Source organism: Argopecten irradians, chromosome 8 (assembly GCF_041381155.1).
Source record: "Argopecten irradians isolate NY chromosome 8, Ai_NY, whole genome shotgun sequence".
Lineage (NCBI taxonomy): Eukaryota > Metazoa > Mollusca > Bivalvia > Pectinida > Pectinidae > Argopecten > Argopecten irradians.
Window position 1 is genome coordinate 10,163,463 of NC_091141.1, and position 23,934 is coordinate 10,187,396.

Genomic DNA, 23,934 nt, shown 5'->3' on the forward strand with positions numbered 1-23,934 from the left:
ATCCATATTCATTGAGTTGGCCCCCCTGTGCGCAAAACAGCATCTGGACATGATACAGGGCTTTGTTTGGCTGAATGTGAAATTGTGGTGTGTTAGAACAGAATCCTGATGGACTGAATCCTGTAAAATCACCTATCAAACAATGTTAACACTGTTTCCACTGTGAAAAATCGCTGAATTTACTGTACCGATCATTTTATTTCGGTGTACGTAATCATTGTGGTCTTTTTAAATACAAGTGATGAAAATATTTGGAAATTGTATAAGTGCTTAAATATGTGATGTAGGTATTTAGAGTGTAACATTGTTGCATGGAAACCTGCGTCGAACACTTGCCAGATCTACCCAGAGATTTCAATCGACTTCTCCTGGTCAACCAAATCGTTTCTGATTTGCATTAGTTGTATTGCAGAACACGTTATAGTTGGTAACCGTTTATTATTCAAAGACCTCGATATAATGTCATATATATGATGAATTAAACATAGAGGTTGACTATTGTCTACTAGGATAATTCTTCAGTAAACTATTGAACTAGTAGCTTGATTTTTTATATTTCAATCATTGTCACATAGATAGTTTCAAACCTTCATGTGAAAAGTTTCATTTCATGAAGTTATGAAAGAAACATAGTTGTTGGTATTTTTCGAAAATAGTGTAAAGTAAAACACAATAATTTTACAATGGGATTAACATTTAAAATAAGGTAAAAATGATACATATTTAAACATATAATGTATAGACTCTTAAAAAGCCTAACAAATCATTTCATGTACAATTTGTATTCTATCAATAACGCAATTTTCACATGAGTTGGTGATTGACTTATCATTAAAGGGACAATTCACTCAGGCTAATTCTTTTACATAACCAAGAAGAAAAATATGGCATTTATATAAATTTCTTGTTCTACATTTCTTATGAAACATAAACTATTGACAAAATCATTGTTTAGTATTTTAATTGATACACTATGTACGCTGTATCCATATCCGAGTCAAAGTCACGCACGTTAAACAAATGAACTACATAACCACTGTGGGGGTGATAAAATGATTTTTTAGCAAATACAATTCACCTAATAAGGTAAACACACTACTGTCAGAGCGATTTGAGCAGTTCTAGACAAAAGTAGGATTACTCTACCAGCAAGGACAGGGTTCGGCATACCAGATGTTCGACCACAATGTGTAATGGCGGACAGCGAGCGAGTTTGAACATTTCTCACGCATATCACATTAAAACCGACTGATCTAATTTCCATTAGAACTGGGGTTTTTGCGATATATGTACAAATTTTAATGTTCTTTTAGACTGAATTGTCCCTTTAATTGTTATTAGAGGTTCAAACTTTAATTTCATTCTTAAAATTGTTTCAGGGTAGACATTAGTGTTTTGTTTACCTTTCACACAATTATGTAATCATCTTTTACCGACCTGGTCTTGGTTAAGACCTGATGTTTGAATACGTAATTATTTACGTCTTTTTCTCAGAAATAGGATACCTTTATGTATCATGGTGACGTTCTTCTTCTGTCATTAATTCTAACCATTCCCATAAATATTCTGGATGTAGAACCTGTTTCACACGATGGAAGACATGTACATTAAAGCTAGCGCACTATACTTCATTGTATGAATTACTGACACATGTTGTCAACATGTTCTGCCGTTTTCGATTCCGATTGGTAACCAGTGTAACATTACTATGTGTAGCTCTACTTGCTTGGCTGCTGTTTTTATCATCATGGAACTTCAACTCCGGACCGGAAACTACGTGGATTTTCCAGCAATTTGGCCAAGTTTTATATGAATCGAATCGTCCTCACCAACAGGTGCTGCCGTTAAACGTAAAAGGTAATTACTGAATAGTTCTTTTTATTCGCTGGGAATTAAATCTCACATTATTACGTATTTTCTCGAAAAGAAGAATGATAAATAAAAGAACCTGTTTAAGTTGTGAATGTAAGAAACGAACATTTTACCCTCGAAATTAAACAAATACACAGTATTCTGCATTTGCATATGACATAGTTATCTGTCCTTGTGGGTAGGGTAGTGATTGTGACGTCATGTGTTTGCGAGCGTAACGTCATACGTTTCAGACAAAACGACGTGAATTGTGCTCACAAAAAATGACGTAACAATCGATACCTACCCACAAGGGAGCTCACTCTGCAATATCTCGAGTATCTAAACATAAGAAATATTATAACTGTTTCTTGAAATTGGTATCCCGATGAATGGACATGATAAGAAATTGACAGCTTATGAATTAGTTAGTTTGATATTTTGTGACCATATTATGTTTACAGTTTTATGATTGTGTTGCAAATGTAAATCATTCAATGCGTTGCAAACACACCTATTCTTGTTAAAGGTATGTTCCATATAATTAGCTAACGTTACTGTTTAATCTAAAATTATTTGAAATGACATTGATATAAGATAAGTTTACATCTATTTAAAACATATAAAAGTGTTGATATAAAATAAGTTTACATCTATTTAAAACATATAAAAGTGTTGATATAAAATAAGTTTACATCTATTTAAAACATATAAAAGTGTTGATATAAAATAAGTTTACATCTATTTAAAACATATAAAAGTGTTTAATTTCCTTCTTTCAAAATAAACATTTCCCATATTCGCTGGTGTCGGATGATATGTCCACCCGGATGAAACGTTCCAGGAAAACTAAAACAGATTTCATGAATTTACTTATTTTACATAGTGATTACAATCACTATGTGAAATGTCAAAACGTTTTCATTTAGGAACATTATTTTCAAAACCAAAAAGCTACCTTTTGAAATATCTCGTTTTCTATAGCATTCTTATAAGATAGTAAAATGTCTACTAACCTATCTTTGATATCACACGAAGAAACCCAAATAAGATATCTACTAACCTATCTTGTATATCACACGAAGAAACCCAATAAGATTCTACTAACCTATCTTGATATCACACGAAGAAACCAAATAAGATATCTACTAACCTATCTTGGATATCACACGAAGAAACCCCAATAAGATATCTACTTACCTATCTTGTATATCACACAAAGAAACCCCAATAAGATATTTATTGGGGCTATCATGGATATCATACGAAGAAACCCAATAAGATATCTACTAACCTATTTTGGATATCACAGAAGAAACCCCAATTAGATATCTACTTTACCCTTGATATCACACGAAGAAACCCCATTAAGATATCTACTCAACTATCAAGGATATCTACTTACCTATCCTTGATATCACAGGAAGAAACCCCAATAAGATATCTACTTACCTATCTTGGATATCACACGAAGTCATTTTAATCAATAGGTACTGTATATAAGATTCTTGCCTGTGGCGGGATAAAATGCGTGAATTGCAGCTCTATATAAGATTCACTTTTATTTGGCGTTACATCTTTTAATCTTGAACCTTGAGGAAGGTGAGTGAATAGTGATTTGGCCAAATCACTGCTCAGCTGTTGATAGCTTCCCGTTCATACCTTATCTCTTTCCTCACAGCCAACTAGCTGACTTAATTGTTATTCTTGAGAGTCAATCATTCAAGGAAGTTCAATGTGCAGATCCCGCCATCCCTTTTGCCTACTCAAATCACTTCTCCATGTAAACTTCAGTTTTATCATGACCAATTATTCACCTGCTATGGTTGGATGACAACATGTAGTCGTAGAGTTGTATTGGTGATACCTGGATGACACCCACTATTCATATTTTCTACCACGAATAATTCTTTTATTATGAACACTGCAGCAGTCTTCTTTTTCCCCAATCCTGTACCCTTTTCATTGGTTTTTACGTTTTTGTTTCTAAGATGTACTTTATCTCAAATGCATAATTATCATCTCGACATCATGAAATGGCGAAAGTACTAGAGGAAGGTCGTTGAGTTTTATTATATATAGAGAGAGAGAGAAAGAGAGAGAGCTATATTGCCTTACAATTAACAACAGAAAGAATCTCTGTAGAGCTGCTGCTATCCTCTGGACGTGGACCTGTATTGATGTATGTTATTATGTCATTGAATCCTCTACTTAGTGGTTAAGTCATTAATCCTAGCTGGTTTCATAAAGTCACTGGTTTCTCTGTCTGCTTTTTCCTGTTGATTACAATACTAATGAATATGAGAATACAATACTAATTGATATGATAATGTAATACTAATTAATATGATAATATAGTACTAATTAAAGGGACGATTCATTCTAAGAGAACATTAAAATCTGTACATATATTGGAAAAAACACAGTTTTAATGGAAATTAGATCAGTCGGTTTTACTGTGATGTGTCTGAAAAGCCCATGGTGGTGACATGTGTGTGAAATTTTCAAACTCGCTGGCTGTCCGCCATTACTCATTGTGGTTGAACTTCTTGTATGCCGAACCCTGTCCCTTGCTCGTAGAGTAATGCAACTTCTGTCTATAACAGCTCAAATCGCTATGACAGTAGTGTGTTTACCTTATTAGGTGAATTATCTTGCCTCAAAATCATTTTATCACATTCTCAGTGGTTATGTAGTTCATTTGTTTAACGTGCGTGACTTTGGCTCGGGTATAGGTACAAAGTCCATATTCTACCTGCTTAATCGTATTGATCAACGATTTGATATTTCAACGATATTAATTAAAATAATTAACAATGTCATGGAATTTGTCAATGTTTTACGTTATTTGTTTCATAGGAAATGTAGAACAATACACTTATGCTATATTTTACTTATTGGTTATGTAAAGGAATTAGCATGAGTGAATTATCAGAATGCAATACTAAGTAATATGAGAATGCAATACCTAGAATTGTATTACATGTGTTCTTTAAATCTAAACTGAATCTAATTCGCATTTTTCGTTTTTAACACCACAATGTCAATAATCGTAATCACTCATGGTAATTTTTCGCATTACTATACATGTAGATAATTTTTGCTTAATTCAAAACAGGTTCGGTCATTTCTTTCCCGTTCGGATACATATTTGGTTTTGTATACAAATCCGTATTACCATCTATAATAACTCGGATTTACAACCTCCAAACCACTTTTTGCAACTTATCAAATTATGCATCCTGTTGAAGCTTGATATTTAGAGTCATACAGCCACAACGACGGTATTAACAATCCACCATCTTCAGATAATAAGTAGCAAGATGTCAGAATGAGTAAATTGTAACTAAAAAGCACTTCTGTATCGTTAAAAATTTTAATTGCTCCTTGGTATTTTAACGAGTTCTTGATAACAAATAAAAGCACTGTCAAGTCCCTGTAATCACTTTTTCCCCGGCATGCTTTTAGCGAATGCATCTTCATCGATACTTATATTAGAAAAAAGATTTAGCGTAAATGAAAGAATGCAATATCAAACATATGAGAGGGGAGAAACCAAATCTGGTACAGAATATACAATTACTATCCTTGCTCATCATTTAATATCGTATCACTATTCTTTATATATATATAAATTAATATATATATATATAGTCAAAGAAAAAAATAAATATATATTACAGACTGTTACAGGAGGAATATATAAGGACAATGACGAAATATTACTTATTGCTCCGTTCTTCCTGACTAATCACGCTGAGGAAATATAAAACATTTACATTGAGTCAAACGAGTTTTTAATAATTATATCACCTTCCCACATGGATTGATCATGTCATCTCGAAATGCTCTCTCGTTTGTGAATCGAGATGGTACCAGGAATATAAGACGTACGATGGTGTAGTATGGTACATCACATCCACCAATGTACATACAAACTCACACAACGATACCCACATCTGATACATATTGAGAAAAACAATTTCGTGAATCCGGACTATAATAACCGAGAGAATAAGATAATCAAGAAAATTTCAATTGGAGTAACAACTATCTAACGGACCTGTAAATTTAGGAAATACAAATTTGAACATAACTTAACTTATATCCGTCACCTTAAAACAGCTAATTGGTTCTGCAGCTAGACATGTTTTATATGGTCACAAAGAACTCTGTTCTGACCTAAATGCAAGTTAGAAGTTTTTAACAAAGTGATTGTGTAGTCCTTTAAGTATTTAGAGTTTATTTTATTTTTTCTTTAATGTTTCATTGTCTGCTGTATCAAAAGAACCATAATACTACTATATACACTACATGGCCTTTGTGCTTTTAAACGGTTGGGTATGTATGTCCAAGTGACGGAGTTGCCAGCCTTGGTCTATAGAGTTGACCAGTGGCCCTATTCCTTATTACTTTTTACAGCAATATTATATCATAATCTGCAAGCGCCTTTGTCTGCGATGTATATAGGAACATAGGTGTAATAAATTCTATCAGCAAGCAAGCATTCACGAAGACCAAATGTTCGTATGTATATAATATTATGTTTTTTATTTGTTGCTTTCTAATGGTTCGTTAGTCTGAAAATGAACTAATAAATATTTCAATCAACTTCGATAATGATACTACATTGTAAATAACATTTGCAGCGTTTTGGACATTCCATGTTTTTCCTTTGGTCCTTCTGTAGCTACAGTTTCTTCAATGCTGATCCATGGATAAACACAATTAAACAACAAACCTGGTGAGATATTTGCACACATTGTAAAGTGGTTTGTTACCCTTATACATGTTCCATTGTGATAACTGATATTAATGTTCCTTATCGATAAAGGAAAGCTGCCCTACGGATTGCATGGTAATATTACTACCATTTTCGGTGAACAATTTTATTCCCATATCACCAACCATCCGGTTTTTTAAGTTGACCCGCTTGTATTCGTAGCCAAACACACACAATCCCTGGTCTTTGGTATATCTGACAGTAACAAATACTTATAAACCAAATTAAATAACATAAAGCTCACACCAATAAAAAAAAAACATACCGATCACATTACAACACACAATAAAGACAATTAAAATATAATGATTAATAATCATATAATGAAGAGCAAACACCAGAAAAAAACATATGCAGGACACATTCACAGCTTCTATCTTGAGCCTCCTTCCAAGGTATACCACTTCTCTTTAGAAACAAGGGTGGGGGGGGGCTATATTTTTGGAAAGTAGTTCGTGTTATTTGGAGGTTGAAAGGTTGTGTATCTCGCTACCCCTTACCACGTAATGTATTAGGTTTAGAAATAGTTCCAAAATAAAATTATTATTTAGACGATTGCACACTATGAGTGTTCCGGAAATATCACAGCCAGTTTTGAATTTCACTCTTGTCCCAGATTTATAATTCTTTCAATGTCTAAATTCCTGATTTGTAAGTTCTCCAGTCTTACATTCGTCGTTTGGTGTTGAAGAAAAGGTGAGGTAAGAGATAGAGAATAGCAGGCTGGTATAGGTATTACACGGTAGACGGTTTCTCTTGTCGAGTGATGGAACCATGGACATGGGTAACTAGAGGTATAATAGTGTATAGTGTAACGGTTTAGTGTAAGGGTAGAAATGAAAGGGTAAAGGTAGGAGTTAACATGTTACAGGAATATGAGTACAAGGGTGTAGCAAGGTAAGGGTAACTATAATAGGGTAAGGGTAGGAGTTACATGTTACAGGGTAGAGTAAAGGGTGTAGTGGTCAGGCGGTAGAAATTATAACTGTTACAGTGGTATAGCTGAGAGGAGGTAAGTTACACTACGTACAGGGTTAGACGGATTATCTAGTAATCAGTTACATCGGCCACGGGTTAAAATGTGTGTTGAGAGTATAACCAAATTCGGAAACACACGGACTGCATTGGTTATTAAGTCGACCAATGAATACATGATAGTGCCATATTAAAGAAAGTAATTCTTGAAGATTGAGTTTTTTTACGAAAATGGCATTAAATATGTTGATAAGGGTACCAATAGAGCGCGCGAAAAGAGAAGAGAAAACGAAGAAAGAAGGAAACAGATTGAAAATTGTATCAATCTCTTTCCTGTTTCTTTCCAATGATATATTAATTAAATTCTGTCCAAAATGTCATGTGCTGTATGCGCGATACTTTTTATGTACCTTAATCATTATAGTACCACTTTGATCTTTGTGTTATAGCTGCTCCATAGGGCATTCTCAAACAAATCTAAGGATAATTCTAGCTATCATCTATAATTCCAAATAATTAAAGTTACTTCTTTGTGTGAATTGTTTAAAAACAAAAAATCATTGTGCTGTTGTGTTTAGCCATTGGTACAGTTTTACAAATGTCGACGTCATTTTTACACATTACGAGAAACACAATATTTTTAAGCCAATACATAAAATTGACAAGTGTGTCCAAACCTAAACCATTGTTTCGGTATTTCAATACATAATATTCATTCCCACAACGTACACGTAAACAAACACGCAACCTAGGGTAAATGACCCTAACCATGTTGTCAGCTCGATGAAAAGAAACCTGACTTGCCGTAGGCAAAAACCCTTTAACAAAATGGCTAATAACTGTAAAATAATGGTTTTACAACTAACTTCGGTACGAACACCATTTTCGCTACCGACACGAAAGAAAGGCTATTTAATGAATAAAAAGCTCTCTGATTCTTAATTCTTTCCCAACCATCCTGTAAAAAATTCCAGTAATTCTGTACACTTTTAACTGTGATAGAAGGCCTATAATAATCACATACAGGTTCGGTAAGTCTCAGATTAGCTCCTTGTACATATTCCAGACACATATGTTTTCGTCAAGTTTGTTCCTGGAATATCATACATAATATTGTGATAAATCACGTCTAGTGTTAAATTACTAACGGTCAACATCTAAAACTGAAAACCAATCGCTTCATAATCTTTGTATGACAATATTTGAGACATGTAGTAATGGTCCTTTAATGAACATCAAAAGAATCGAATAACGGCACACTGGTTGACTGGTTTGACTGTGTGCGGCTTTGAAATTGGGCATCGCTGTCTGTATAAATCACTTAAAAAGGAAGTCTACTCACAGGCCTGTGATTTCGTTATAAAAATGGTCAACTAAAAATAAAGTGATATTACAAAATAAGGTCCATCCTTAAACAACCACTGTACATGACAGTGAGATAAAGATGTCTATAAACGTGAATGTTATGTAACACTTATCAGTACTCGTACAAATCAGTTATGGAACGTATGTCAGCCCAACATGGTCTACGGTGTCCGAATTAGTTGCTAGCGTGATACTGCTATGTTTAGCATTCTTAATTTGGCTGATTATATCTACTGGATTCCCGTAAGACGTTACGAAGCCACATTTATAAAAGGTAATTTATAAATAACCATCGAGTAGTAATATACAATATTTTGAGTGAATGCAATACTGTTGCGTGTGAACGCATTACTATTGCGTGTGACCGCAATAACTATTGCATGCAATCACAATACTATTGCGTGTACACGCAATAATTATTGCGTGTGAAATTATTGCGTTCGAACCCAATAAATAATATTTCACGTGAACGCAATAATATTGTGTGTGTACGGATGAATATATCACTGAGTAATTGAAAGTTAATTGTCCGGTTTACTATTGTGTTCATATGCAAAAGTATTGCGTTCGAGCTCAATAATTATTGCGTTTGCACCCAATAGCAAATTGCGTTTGTACGCAATAATCATTGCGTTGTACGCAATAATCATTGCGTTCACACGAAATACTTTTGCGTTCGCACACAAAATCATTGCGTTCACACGCAAAGTTTGGCGTTTGCACGCAATAACTTTTTCATCAGGTGGTAAAATGTGTTTTGGTATGCGAAGGTGTGTAAACAATGATTTGGAAATATCTTATGTCTCTTCTATGCTTCATGCAACACTCTCATCATCATTTCGGTGACAAAATGGTTGCAGTTTCTAAACCTGCAACAGATAATTACTGTCCTCACTTAATTAAAAATCTAGTGAAGAAAAACCACGCGATTTTCACGCAAAACAGCACCTGGGCATGATACAGGGCTTTGTTTGGCTGAATGTGACATTGTAGTGTGTAAGAACAGAATCTTGATAGACAGAATCCTATAAAATCCCATATCAAACAATGCTAACACTGTTTCCACTGTGAAAAATCGGTGTACGCAATCATTGTGTTCTTTTTAAATACAAGTGATGAAGATATTTTTGTGAAGTGTATAAACTGCTTAAATATGTGATGTAAGGTATACTAGAGTTTCAACATTACGTAGCATGGAAACCTGCGGTCGAGCACCTGCCAGATCTACCCAGAGATTTTCAATCGACTTCTCCTGAATTTCCGGCTTTTCCTATCTCCAAATGAACCCAAATCGTTTCTGATTAATAAAACTTCTTAAGTTTCATTAGTTGTTATGCAGAACACTTTATAGTTTTCTGGTAGTCCGTTTATTATTCAATGATCGCCTCCATATAATGCCATATATATGATAATTCAAACATAGACGTTTTGACTATTTGTCTACTAGGATAAATAGTTCATATAAACTGTAAACTATTGAACTACGTATGTTTAATTTTCATATTTCAATCATTGTCACACATAGATAGTTTCAAACCTTCATGTGAAAAGTATTCAATTTTGTGAAGTTATGAAAGAAAACATAGTTCGTTGGTGAAATTTATTTTTTTAAAGTGTAAATTAAAACACAATAATTATTACAACAATGGGATTAACATTTACAATAACGGTAAAAATGATACATAATTATACATAATAATGTATAGGTCATCCAAAACTCTTCCAATATGCCTCACAAATAATTTCATGTACAATTTGTATTCTATCAATAACGCCATCTTTCAGACCTGCGTTGATGAGTGACTTATCCCATATAATTGGTTATTAGAGGTTCAAACTTTAATCTTATTTTTTAAATAAAGTATTTTTCAGGGTAGGAACACCACAATTATGTAATCATCGTTTACCGACCTGGTCCTTGGTTAAGACCTGATAATTGAATACGTAATCATTTACGTCCCTTTTCCTCATAAATAAGATACCCTTAATGTAATCATGCTGACGCTCTTCTTCTGTCATTAATTCTAACCACTCCCCATAAATATACTGGATAGTAGAAACCTGTTTTCACACGATGGAAGACATGTACATTAAAGCTAGCGCACTATACTTCATTTGTATGAATTACTGACACTAGTTGTCACATGTTCCTGCTGCTGGGCCCGTTCCCGAGAACCGATTGGTAACCTAGTGAAACAATGCTAATGTGTATCTCTCCTTTGTTTGGCTCGCTGGTTTTATCATCACGGAACTCAGCTCCGGATCGGTAAACTAACTGGATTTCCAGCAATTTGCCAAATTTATATGAATCGAATCGACCTCACAACAGGTGCGTGCCGTTAAACGTAAAGTAATTACTGTATAGTTCTTGCTTATTGCTAGCTAATTAATCCTACAAAATTACTAATTTTATTTCTCGAACTTGAATATCCGCGTATGTACAGAAAGTATGCTATCTACTAACCTATCTTGTATATCACACAAAGAAACCCCAATAAGATATTTATTGGGGCTATCATGGATATCATACGAAGACACCGCAATTAGATATCTACTTACCTATCTTGGATATCACACGAAGAAACCCCATTAAGATATCTACTCACCTATCAAGGATATCTACTTACCTATCCTTGATATCACAGGAAGAAACCCCATTAAGATATCTACTCAACTATCAAGGATATCTACTTACCTATCCTTGATATCACAGGAAGAAACCCCAATAAGATATCTACTTACCTATCTTGGATATCACACGAAGTCATTTTAATCAATAGGTACTGTATATAAGATTCTTGCCTGTGGCGGGATAAAATGCGTGAATTGCAGCTCTATATATAATTAAGATTCACTTTTATTTGGCGTTACATCTTTTAATCTTGAACCTTGAGGAAGGTGAGTGAATAGTGATTTGGCCAAATCACTGCTCAGCTGTTGATAGCTTCCCGTTCATACCTTATCTCTTTCCTCACAGCCAACTAGCTGACTTAATTGTTATTCTTGAGAGTCAATCATTCAAGGAAGTTCAATGTGCAGATCCCGCCATCCCTTTTGCCTACTCAAATCACTTCTCCATGTAAACTTCAGTTTTATCATGACCAATTATTCACCTGCTATGGTTGGATGACAACATGTAGTCGTAGAGTTGTATTGGTGATACCTGGATGACACCCACTATTCATATTTTCTACCACGAATAATTCTTTTATTATGAACACTGCAGCAGTCTTCTTTTTCCCCAATCCTGTACCCTTTTCATTGGTTTTTACGTTTTTGTTTCTAAGATGTACTTTATCTCAAATGCATAATTATCATCTCGACATCATGAAATGGCGAAAGTACTAGAGGAAGGTCGTTGAGTTTTATTATATATAGAGAGAGAGAGAAAGAGAGAGAGCTATATTGCCTTACAATTAACAACAGAAAGAATCTCTGTAGAGCTGCTGCTATCCTCTGGACGTGGACCTGTATTGATGTATGTTATTATGTCATTGAATCCTCTACTTAGTGGTAGTCATTAATCCTAGCTGGTTTCATAAAGTCACTGGTTTCTCTGTCTGCTTTTTCCTGTTGATTCCAATCACGACACGAATTTGACTTTATATCGGAATATGAAAATACAGATGGAATAAATATAAATAACGTACAGTATGTTCTTTTTCATTATACATTAGGTTTTCAATTTTCATTTATTTTCACATTTTGTCAAAACAAGTGTATTTCTATAAACTATTGATGAAATTGATGTAATTCTTAATGGAGCATAGACTTGCCCAAGTCATTTTTGAGCATTATTTGGCCATTTGTAATAGGAAATAAGTCAAATGTTGTCAGAATGATCAGTATGAATGGCCATTGAATCCTATTAAGAAGTTTTCGCGGGGTTACAGAATTAACACGTGCTCCATTATCATTATGCCCTAATAACCTCAACAAAATAAAAACTTATTCCTTCAATAAATATATTTCTCCAAGACTGTCCTGACTGTAATGGTCCTACAAATAAACTATTGCTTGAAGACATACATTGCTTTATTGGAAAAACTAGTCGTTTTAATCTACATATGACTTAAAGCAAGGATGAGAAATAAGATAAATAATAAAAACATTTTTATATTATATAAACTTGTATAAGATTCAGGTTGAGCATGCCTATTGACAGCAACCTGTACATTCAATAGTATCCTAAAATTGTAAATAAATTTTATTCTTGTAATTTCTTGATTGTTTTTCTTGTGTATCAGGTGTATGAGGTAATGCTATATGAGTTATGTCCCCTTACAAAAGTTATGAATGTTTTACATTATTTTTTATTTGATTTTTTTATTTCACTTTTTCACTATTTGAGAGAACTTAAATAGGCTTCGCCTGTTGTTCAATGCATTTACTATAAAATAATAGTCAATAAATTAGATGAAATGGAAATTTTAATGAACCTCGTATAAGCCTTACAATACTAGACACATTTTTCGTTAAGTTGTTTCTAAATATCATACAAATATATTGTGATAAATCACGGATAGTATTAAATAACTACCTGTCAATAACTAGAACTGAAACAAATCGCTTATCAATACCCCTGTAACACTACCCGATATATGCATGCACTTCTATAATTCTGTTTCTGGCGATGCAATAACTGTTCACCTTAGAACAGGGAATCTTACCTCGATAAAACTCGGTGAAAGATGAGGGCATTATCACTACCTCGCCATACTGAACAGGTAACACATGTGCCTATATTCTGTCATAAAGAATACGATGGATGCATCCTCGACACTCCATGAGTTACTATCAGTGTCGCGATATCCACCCCTATTGGATAATCGAGTGGTGTAGTGGTAAAGCCACTCGCTTTTACCTAGCCGGCCGAGGATCGATTCCCGGCACGGACGTGAAACGGCCAGGTGTCGCCTGCACGATCATGTGGGTTTTCTCCGAACACTACGGTTTCATCTAACTCTAAGACCCCTCGCGCCCTTTCATTATCGCCATCGAAAGTGATTTGTGTTCTTAGTTGTATGATTTGTTTCGCTATCGATGTAAAATAGCTAAAATATATTCAACCTGGAAAATCAAAACTGAAGGAATGCTCTGTGTGTGACAACAGACGAGACCAGTAGTATGTTTCTTTGATGTACATCATGAGAAACGAATCACGGTACACTGTGGTTAATTGTACGGCTATGAAGTTGGGCATCGCTTTTTTATAGTCTTCAAAGCTTCTTTTTCCTGATCTGCCTTCTGTTTCGTGAAAATGTAGTATATAAAATGTGTGGTAACATTCCATCGTAACTTACTACATCTCCCTTCTATCCTTAGGAATCACTGGAAAATCATTGAATCATCAACCAAACTTAGGCGTATTTTCCCAGAACCCCCGCTATACTAGCCTACCGCAGACCAAAAAATGTAAAAGACCTTGTAGTGAGCAGTAAACTTCCTCCTCTTGCTCCTGCTACACAAACGGCTTCATTCCAGACATGCAACAATAAACGGTGCATGATGTGTCCATACACAACATCCACAGACACATTTGATTGTGCTATCAACAACAGAGCATAAAACATCCAACAGAACCTGACGTGCAAATCCAGCAATGTCATCTACCTCCTCTCGTGTAGGAAATGCACAATGCAATACGTTGGGAAACCGGTGGTCCACTCAACGTCAGAATCAGCAATCAAGGCTGGTCTATCAAACAGAACAAACCTGACTATCCGGTTACCAAACATTTCAACTTGCCCATCCATAGTTGGAAAGACATGCAGGTGATTGCAATTGAGCACTGTTCCTACTGGACACAAACCAAGCGTCGATCCAGAGAGAGACCCTGGATTACCTATCTACAGACCCGCTATCCCAAAGGCATTAACGAACGTTAAATATACTAATTGACATCAATTGATCACTTGCTTTTCAATTAATTATCCCTACTTCCAGCATTTTCCCGTTCTGTTCTACGCATTTTTGATCCTTTACATATACTGCCTAGCAAAAGGCGACTAAATTTGGGACTTTGCTTCTTTGCCAACACACCGAGAAGATAGGCGACTAAATTTGCATCCTATACCAATGAACACTATTTATAAATTTTGCCACACATTTGACGTCACACGTGGCACGCTTTCCAGTCATCGCTCATATTTAAGCGTTCTGCCGAACAGCATGGATACATTTTTATAGATCCGACCTTCGGCTGCCACTTGCCGAAGGATAAATTGCGCTCCATTGTTGTATAGTTTAATATTTGTCTACTTTGTCCCGCATTACTGTTCGTATCCTATTATGTACAATCGTGTTCGTTTTGTATGTCTTGATAAAGGGGCAGATCGCCTCGAAAATTTGACATTTTTGTTTTTTCCACACGGTTGGAATTACTTCCTTGTCCCATTTTTACCATTGGAAGTAATTCGTATCCAACAGACTTACGTCTGATTGGATCCCGTGTCATCTGGAAAATCCTGTTGATATTGCTTCTTTGACACGTATATATATAATATGTAATATTTAGTAAGGTGGTATAAAATTCCTTTAACACACCTCTTATAATTAAACCTGTACATGACCATGAGATAAATATGTTGACAAACGTGAATGTTACGTAACACTTTTGTTTGTAACAGTTAAACTCGCTGTCGATTGTAGAAGGTATGGACGCGAAGTCTGCCAACATAGTGTCCATGTTCGATTTGTGGCTAGTTTGACATTTCTATTTCTAATACCTGTAATTTGGCTAATACCTGTAGTTTTGGCTAGTAGATTACAAAATATCTACTGGATTGGCCGTATCGATGATTGTCTCCATCTCTTGTAGAATTTCTTTAATACATATTTTTTCACCATCTTTTCCTTAAACAATTCTTACACTTATGGACATTATTCGCCACTGCGACAGTTTATAAAAAGGTATCATTTGCGATTATATTTCTAACCATTTCTAATGGATGTGCATTGTCGCCCGTTATCTTTATTTAGTAGATTACAAATTGGCACTTCTCCTGGTGCTAATTTATATACAAAATTGTCTCAAAAACGATTTTTGAAGAAAAAAAAGGTGCTATTATTTCTTATCTCAAATGCATACGTTTTAACTTGCATTGTCAGCTTTAAAGCATCAAACTATTGGAGACCGCTATTGAATTAAACACAAATATTTATCAAATAGGGTTTTAACATTATAGCATACCAGTATTAATAATTAGTACTGACTGAGTAAAAATAAGAAGTAAAATTATGGAAAATAAGTGCTGATAATTCAATTTTGCTTGTAACGGGCATTTTCATTGGCTAAAAATTTACTTTATCAGCATATAAAGGAAAAAAATTGCGTCGCCGTATGTAACGTCGCTTCTTATTAGCTAAGATGGCGGCGTAATGATTTCACAAACAAAAGAGTCCCAAAATGAATTTTGAATATTTAAGAGATTGAATTATAAGGATTTATCAGAATATATTTTTTATGTTATGGAGATATAACACAAAAATCTGAGTGTTCTCTCATCATAAACAGCTTCGCGGTTTATTTAGAGCAAACACAGATTTTTGTCTTATATCTTCATATCATAAAAAATACATTCAAGTAAATCCTTAAGTAATTGCCTGCGGCTAGGGCGTTAGAATTGTACCTGCTGCTCCTATTGCATGATCGTAAAAGGCGACTAAATTTTGGATCTATCTTTTCTCTTCTTCCTAACTGACTTTATCTTTCCTAATGCCTCCCTTGGCACCGCCTCACTTTTGGCCTTGAGTTGAGCGTTCGCCCCTGTGAGGAAGGTGTCTTCGGCGGCATGCTTCAGTGATATAACACTATAAACAGGGCAACAGTTCCACTATACAAGAAGACACAACACGAACATACCGCAGTCTCCCAAAACATACACCCAGCACAACATACACGCAGCACACCGCATACACGGGAGGCCGTCCTTACATGACCATAGCTGTTAATAGGACGTTAATTAATCAAACAAACAAACCTTAAGTAATTGATGCGATTACAATTTAGATACGTACACATGATTTCACATATCAGCTTTTCACCATTTGATATCACATGCGATGAGTAAATTTACAAAATATATCATTTATTTGTTGTCACATTTGAGACTCATTTGAAAACGCAATTTGTATTTTTATGAATATTAAATGACAATCATGTATGTTTCAGCCGATACATCGATGGGACTGTCTTATTGTGCGAACGGGTTTGAACAAGGGTGGAGCTTCAAATGCAAAGTGAAATGTGCAGATCCATCACTACTTGCTCTGAAAACTGATATCCGATTAAAATTGCCTACCAAATGCAAAAAGTATGTTTTACAGACAACAGGTAAATCTAAGGTGTCTCTCCCTGAGTTCAACTTTACTGATAAATGTATGAGAGATGAACTCTACGAGCAGTGCTCGGGCGGACAACTCGTACCAAATATTGTGCATTACATCTTCTTTGGTATCCAAAAACTCTCGTTTTTCCATTTCCTTAGTGTTTGGAGTATCCATACCATACAGAAGCCGTGTGTTATTCTGGTCCATGGTGATACACAGCTCTCAGGACCATATTGGACCAACCTCGTACGAGCCATACCTAATATAATCCGTGTGAGGAGAATGCCTCCTACACACATATTTGGGATTCCTATAAAGTTGGTTGAACACAAAGCTGATGTAGCGAGACTCGAAGCTGTTAGAGGTTCGTATCTTGAGATTATTTAATATTTCTAAAGCTGAGTAAAAATCTGCGTGAATCTACATTTTCTGTATTCCATACCATTGTCAACATCATCTTTTGTTTTGTTAGAACAATAAATACCCGCCGAGTGAGGAAATACAAAAATGTTTTACACATAATATTGAGGTTAGTTATTGCATGGAAATAAAATACGTCTGCCTTTTTATAGTAGTTTTTAATTTAGTTGTTTTTGGTTTTTGGTTGCATACTTCTAATTAATATGAGAAAGCAATAGAATTAATATGAGAATGTAATACTAATTGGTATAAGAATGAAATACTAATTAATATGAAAATGCAGTGCTAAGTAATATGAGAATACAATACAAATCAATATGATAATGTAACACAATTAACATGATAATGTAAAACTAATTAATATGATAATGTAACACTAATTAATATGATAATGTAACACTAATTATTATATGATAATGTAACACAAAATAATATGATAATGTAAAACTAATTAATATGAGATGTATTACAAATTAATATGAGAATACAATACTAATGAATATGAGAATACAATACTAATTGATATGATAATGTAATACTAATTAATATGATAATATAGTACTAATTAAAGGGACAATTCATTCTAAGAGAACATTAAAATTGTACATATATTGGAAAAAAACACAGTTTTAATGGAAATTAGATCAGTCGGTTTTACTGTGATGTGTCTGAAAAGCCCATGGTGGTGACATGTGTGTGAAATTTTTCAAACTCGCTGGCTGTCCGCCATTACTCATTGTGGTTGAACTTCTTGTATGCCGAACCCTGTCCCTTGCTCGTAGAGTAATGCAACTTCTGTCTATAACAGCTCAAATCGCTATGACAGTAGTGTGTTTACCTTATTAGGTGAATTATCTTGCCTCAAAATCATTTTATCACATTCTCAGTGGTTATGTAGTTCATTTGTTTAACGTGCGTGACTTTGGCTCGGGTATAGGTACAAAGTCCATATTCTACCTGCTTAATCGTATTGATCAACGATTTGATATTTCAACGATATTAATTAAAATAATTAACAATGTCATGGAATTTGTCAATGTTTTACGTTATTTGTTTCATAGGAAATGTAGAACAATACACTTATGCTATATTTTACTTATTGGTTATGTAAAGGAATTAGCATGAGTGAATTATCAGAATGCAATACTAAGTAATATGAGAATGCAATACCTAGAATTGTATTACATGTGTTCTTTAAATCTAAACTGAATCTAATTCGCATTTTTCGTTTTTAACACCACAATGTCAATAATCGTAATCACTCATGGTAATTTTTCGCATGACTATACATGTAGATAATTTTTGCTTAATTCAAAACAGGTTAGGTCATTTCTTTCGTTCGGATACCTATTTGGTTTTTATACAAATCAGTATTGCCATCTATATAACTCGGTTTTACACCTCAAAACCACTTTTGCAACTTTCAAATTATGCATTCTGTTGAACTGATATTTGAGCATACAGCCACAACGACGGTATTCACCACCATTCATATAAAAAGTAGATGATGTCAGAATGTGTAAATTGTAACTAAAAAGAAATTCTGTATCGGTGAAATTTTAATTGCTCCTGGTATTTAAGGAGTTTCTGTACAAATAAAAGCATTGTAAGTCTGTAATCTTTTTCCCGGCTTGCTTTACGAATGCATCTTCGTTCTTATATTGATAATATTTAAAATGAAATATGCATATCAAACATATGAGAGAAACCAATCTGGTACAGAATTATTACTATCTTGTAATCTTGTATATGTATCACTATTCTTTATATATATATATATATATATATATATATATATAAATAAAAAAGAACAATGTCCATGTGATGGTTTCCATATACATAAAAAAAAACACAACTATAAAACAGTTTTTTCTCCCTAGCGCTTTCTCGGCTCATGCCGGTCTTCAGGGGTTTGAATTCTTTTATTTGTAAAACATGACGTCATAGTACAATGACGTCATAGTAAGATTACGTCATGACATGGTACATAAAGATATTGTGAATGGTTCTGGAAGAAAATAACAAAAACATGAGGACGAAATAAAAACTAATATGAAGTTCCTTTGTCCCGTTCTGAATTTAGCACAGGTTTCATAAGTTGAATGAAATACATTTCTTTATTTTTCTCTTTTTAAAAGATCTGAATTGGACATTTGATATATTGGTAAAATAAAAAAATTATCATTAGCACACATATGACAATGTTCGTTTACTGTTAAATATCTGAGATGGTCTGTTTTGGTTTGTTGTCGGTGTAATGTAACTCTCTTTCTCAATTCCATTCCTGTCTGACCAATATAAAAATCTGAGCATTTGCTACAAATAAGTGCGTATATGACATTTTTGGATGTACAATTCATATTAGTTTTAATTTTGAAATTAAAACCATTTTTGAATGTATAATTTTAACACTCTATAATAATATCACATGTTTTGCAACGCTTTTGCATACATTTAGTGACAGAAGTATTTTGCATTTTCGAATCAAATTTTGACGCACATAAAATACGTTTAAGGTTTTTAGGCTGACGCTTGCAATTTATTATTTTCTTGTTAGATAAAATCAATTTCATTCTGTCGCTATTTTTCATGTAATCTTCACAACCTTTTACAATTGGAAAAATATTGTAGTTGTTTGGATTAAAAGTACTGACAAAAGGTATTATATTGCTTTTGGATTCCACTTTATTCGATTTCCTTAAATGAATAGGTCCTTCTTTTTTTGCTCTTTCAACTCCATAATCTATAACTTCTTGCGGATAATGCTGCTGTTTGTAAACCGACGGATTCGCATAACTATCTTGATTTTTATTCAAATCATGCAAGGCATGTAAAGCTAAATATCCCATTTAATTTAGCGTCCCGTCTAATCACAATCGTAAGTGATAAAACTATTTTAGCTGAACGCTTAGAGAACTTAGTTTTTTATCTGCGCAAACAGCATTATCCGCAAGAAGTTATAGATTATGGAGTTGAAAGAGCAAAAAAAGAAGGACCTATTCATTTAAGGAAATCGAATAAAGTGGAATCCAAAAGCAATATAATACCTTTTGTCAGTACTTTTAATCCAAACAACTACAATATTTTTCCAATTGTAAAAGGTTGTGAAGATTACATGAAAAATAGCGACAGAATGAAATTGATTTTATCTAACAAGAAAATAATAAATTGCAAGCGTCAGCCTAAAAACCTTAAACGTATTTTATGTGCGTCAAAATTTGATTCGAAAATGCAAAATACTTCTGTCACTAAATGTATGCAAAAGCGTTGCAAAACATGTGATATTATTATAGAGTGTAAAAATTATACATTCAAAAATGGTTTTAATTTCAAAATTAAAACTAATATGAATTGTACATCCAAAAATGTCATATACGCACTTATTTGTAGCAAATGCTCAGATTTTTATATTGGTCAGACAGGAATGGAATTGAGAAAAAGAGTTACATTACACCGACAACAAACCAAAACAGACCATCTCAGATATTTAACAGTAAACGAACATTGTCATATGTGTGCTAATGATAATTTTTTTATTTTACCAATATATCAAATGTCCAATTCAGATCTTTTAAAAAGAGAAAATAAAGAAATGTATTTCATTCAACTTATGAAACCTGTGCTAAATTCAGAACGGGACAAAGGAACTTCATATTAGTTTTTATTTCGTCCTCATGTTTTTGTTATTTTCTTCCAGAACCATTCACAATATCTTTATGTACCATGTCATGACGTAATCTTACTATGACGTCATTGTACTATGACGTCATGTTTTACAAATAAAAGAATTCAAACCCCTGAAGACCGGCATGAGCCGAGAAAGCGCTAGGGAGAAAAAAACTGTTTTATAGTTGTGTTTTTTTTATGTATATATATATATATATATATTACAGACTTCGGAGGAATATATATGGACAATGACGAAATATTACTCCAGTCTCTGGACCCGCTGAGGAAATATAACTTTACATTGAGTCACGAGTTTAATTATAACCTTGCCAATGGATTGATCATGTCATCTCGAAATGCTTCGTTTGTGAATCGATGGTACCAGGAATATAAGACGTACGATGGTGTAGTATGGGGACATCACTCCACCATTGTACCATACAAACTCTCACAACAATACCCACATCTGATACATATTGAGAAAAACAATTTCGTGAATCCGGACTATAATAACCGAGATATGATATTCAAGGAAAATTTTAATTGGAGTAACAACTATGCTATCCACCTGTACATTAGGAAATACAAATTTGAACATAACTTTACTGATATCCGTCACCTTAACACTACTATTGGTTCTGTAGCTAGACATGTTTTATATGGTCACAAAGAACTCTGTTCTGACTAAATGCAATTAGAAGTTTTTAACAAAAGTGATTGTGTATCCTTTAAGTATTTAGAGTTATTTTATTTTTTCTTTAATGTTTCATTGTCTGCTGTATCAAAAGAACCATAATACTACTATATACACTACATGGCCTTTGTGCTTTTAAACGGTTGGGTATGTATGTCCAAGTGACGGAGTTGCCAGCCTTGGTCTATAGAGTTGACCAGTGGCCCTATTCCTTATTACTTTTTACAGCAATATTATATCATAATCTGCAAGCGCCTTTGTCTGCGATGTATATAGGAACATAGGTGTAATAAATTCTATCAGCAAGCAAGCATTCACGAAGACCAAATGTTCGCATGTATATAATATTATGTTTTTTATTTGTTGCTTTCTAATGGTTCGTTAGTCTGAAAATGAACTAATAAATATTTCAATCAACTTCGATAATGATACTACATTGTAAATAACATTTGCAGCGTTTTGGACATTCCATGTTTTTCCTTTGGTCCTTCTGTAGCTACAGTTTCTTCAATGCTGATCCATGGATAAACACAATTAAACAACAAACCTGGTGAGATATTTGCACACATTGTAAAGTGGTTTGTTACCTTATACATGTTCAGTGTGATAACTGATATTGATGTTCCTTATCGCATAAAGGAAAGCAGCCCTACGGATTGCTTGGTAAATATTACGTACCATTTTCGGTGAGACAATGTTTCCATACCAACCATGGTATTTTATTTACCCGCTGTATCTAGCAAACACCTGTCTTGTATCTGACAGAACAATATAACAATAAAAACATAAAGCACACAAAAACAACAACAACAACAAATAAATAAAAATAATAATAATAATAATGATAAAAAACACCAAAAAACATAACCGACACATTCACGCTTCTATCTTAAGCCTCCTTCAAGGAAACACTTCTTAGAAACAGGGCTATTATTTGAAAGTTGTTATTGGAGGTTGAAGGTTGTGTATTCAGCTCCTTCCCCTATGAATTGGTTTAGAAATAGTCCTAAATAAAATATAAATAGAGATTGCACACATGAGTTCCGAAATATCAAGCGTTTTGAATTTCACTTGTCAATAAAATTCTTAAAGTCAATTCTGATTGTAAGTCCTCCAGTCTTACATTCGTGAAAGGGGTAGAGAATACAGGGTAAGGTATACAGGGTAGCGGTCTTGGGTAGATGGTACAGGGTAGGGGGAAGGGCTTCGAGTGTATGGATACATGGAATGGGTAAGGGGTATAATAGTGTAGAGGGTAACGGTGTAGTGTAAGGGTAAGGGGGTAGAAATTACAGTGTAGGGTACAGGGGGTAGGGAGTACAGGTTACATGTTACAGGGTAGAGAGTACTAGAATCAGTTACATCGTGACGGGTAAAATGTGTGTTGAGAGTATAACCAAATTCTAACACAGGACTGCCATTGGTTAAGTCGACCAATGACATGATAGTGCCATATTAAAGAAATTTTGAAAGATTTGTTTTACGAATGGCATTAAAATTGTTGATGGTACCAATAGTAAAAAGGAGAAAATAGTATCCAATCTCTTTCCTGTTTCTTTCCAATGATATATGAATTAAATTCTGTCAAAATGTGCTGTACGCGTACTTTTTATGTACCTTATCATTAGTACACTTTGATCTTTGTGTTATAGCTCCATAGCATACAAACATATCAAGGATAATTCTAGCTATCAATCTAATTCCGTATTTAAAGTTTCTTTGTGTGAATTGTTTAAAAAAATCATTGTGCTGTTGTGTTTAGCCATTTACAGTTACAAATGTCGACGTCATTTTTCACATTACGAGAAAACATATATTTTTAGCCAATACATAAAATTGACAAGTG

At 34.0% G+C, this 23,934-nt stretch overlaps 1 protein-coding gene across 1 annotated transcript; it reads left to right on the top strand.

Annotated features, from left to right (window-relative positions):
* The first annotated feature begins 1,528 nt into the window (after window positions 1-1,528).
* LOC138329307 (uncharacterized) lies at window positions 1,529-22,622 on the top strand. Its single transcript, XM_069276211.1, has 3 exons — window positions 1,529-1,857; window positions 17,148-17,669; window positions 21,619-22,622. The coding sequence occupies exons 1-3, from the start codon at window positions 1,662-1,664 to the stop codon at window positions 22,080-22,082; spliced, it is 1,182 nt and encodes a 393-aa protein (XP_069132312.1). The 5' UTR covers window positions 1,529-1,661; the 3' UTR covers window positions 22,083-22,622.
* Window positions 22,623-23,934: the final 1,312 nt, after the last annotated feature.

What these genes read in the sequence shown, in the direction of transcription:
- LOC138329307 (XM_069276211.1), top strand. Translation starts at nt 1,662, where the DNA reads ATGTTCTGCCGTTTTCGATTCCGATTGGTAACCAGTGTAACATTACTA. An exon ending in GCTGCCGTTAAACGTAAAAG is followed by an intron (nt 1,858 to 17,147) that starts GTAATTACTGAA and finishes TGTATGTTTCAG; the next exon opens with CCGATACATCGATGGGACTG. An exon ending in GAGACTCGAAGCTGTTAGAG is followed by an intron (nt 17,670 to 21,618) that starts GTTCGTATCTTG and finishes TATATATTACAG; the next exon opens with ACTTCGGAGGAATATATATG.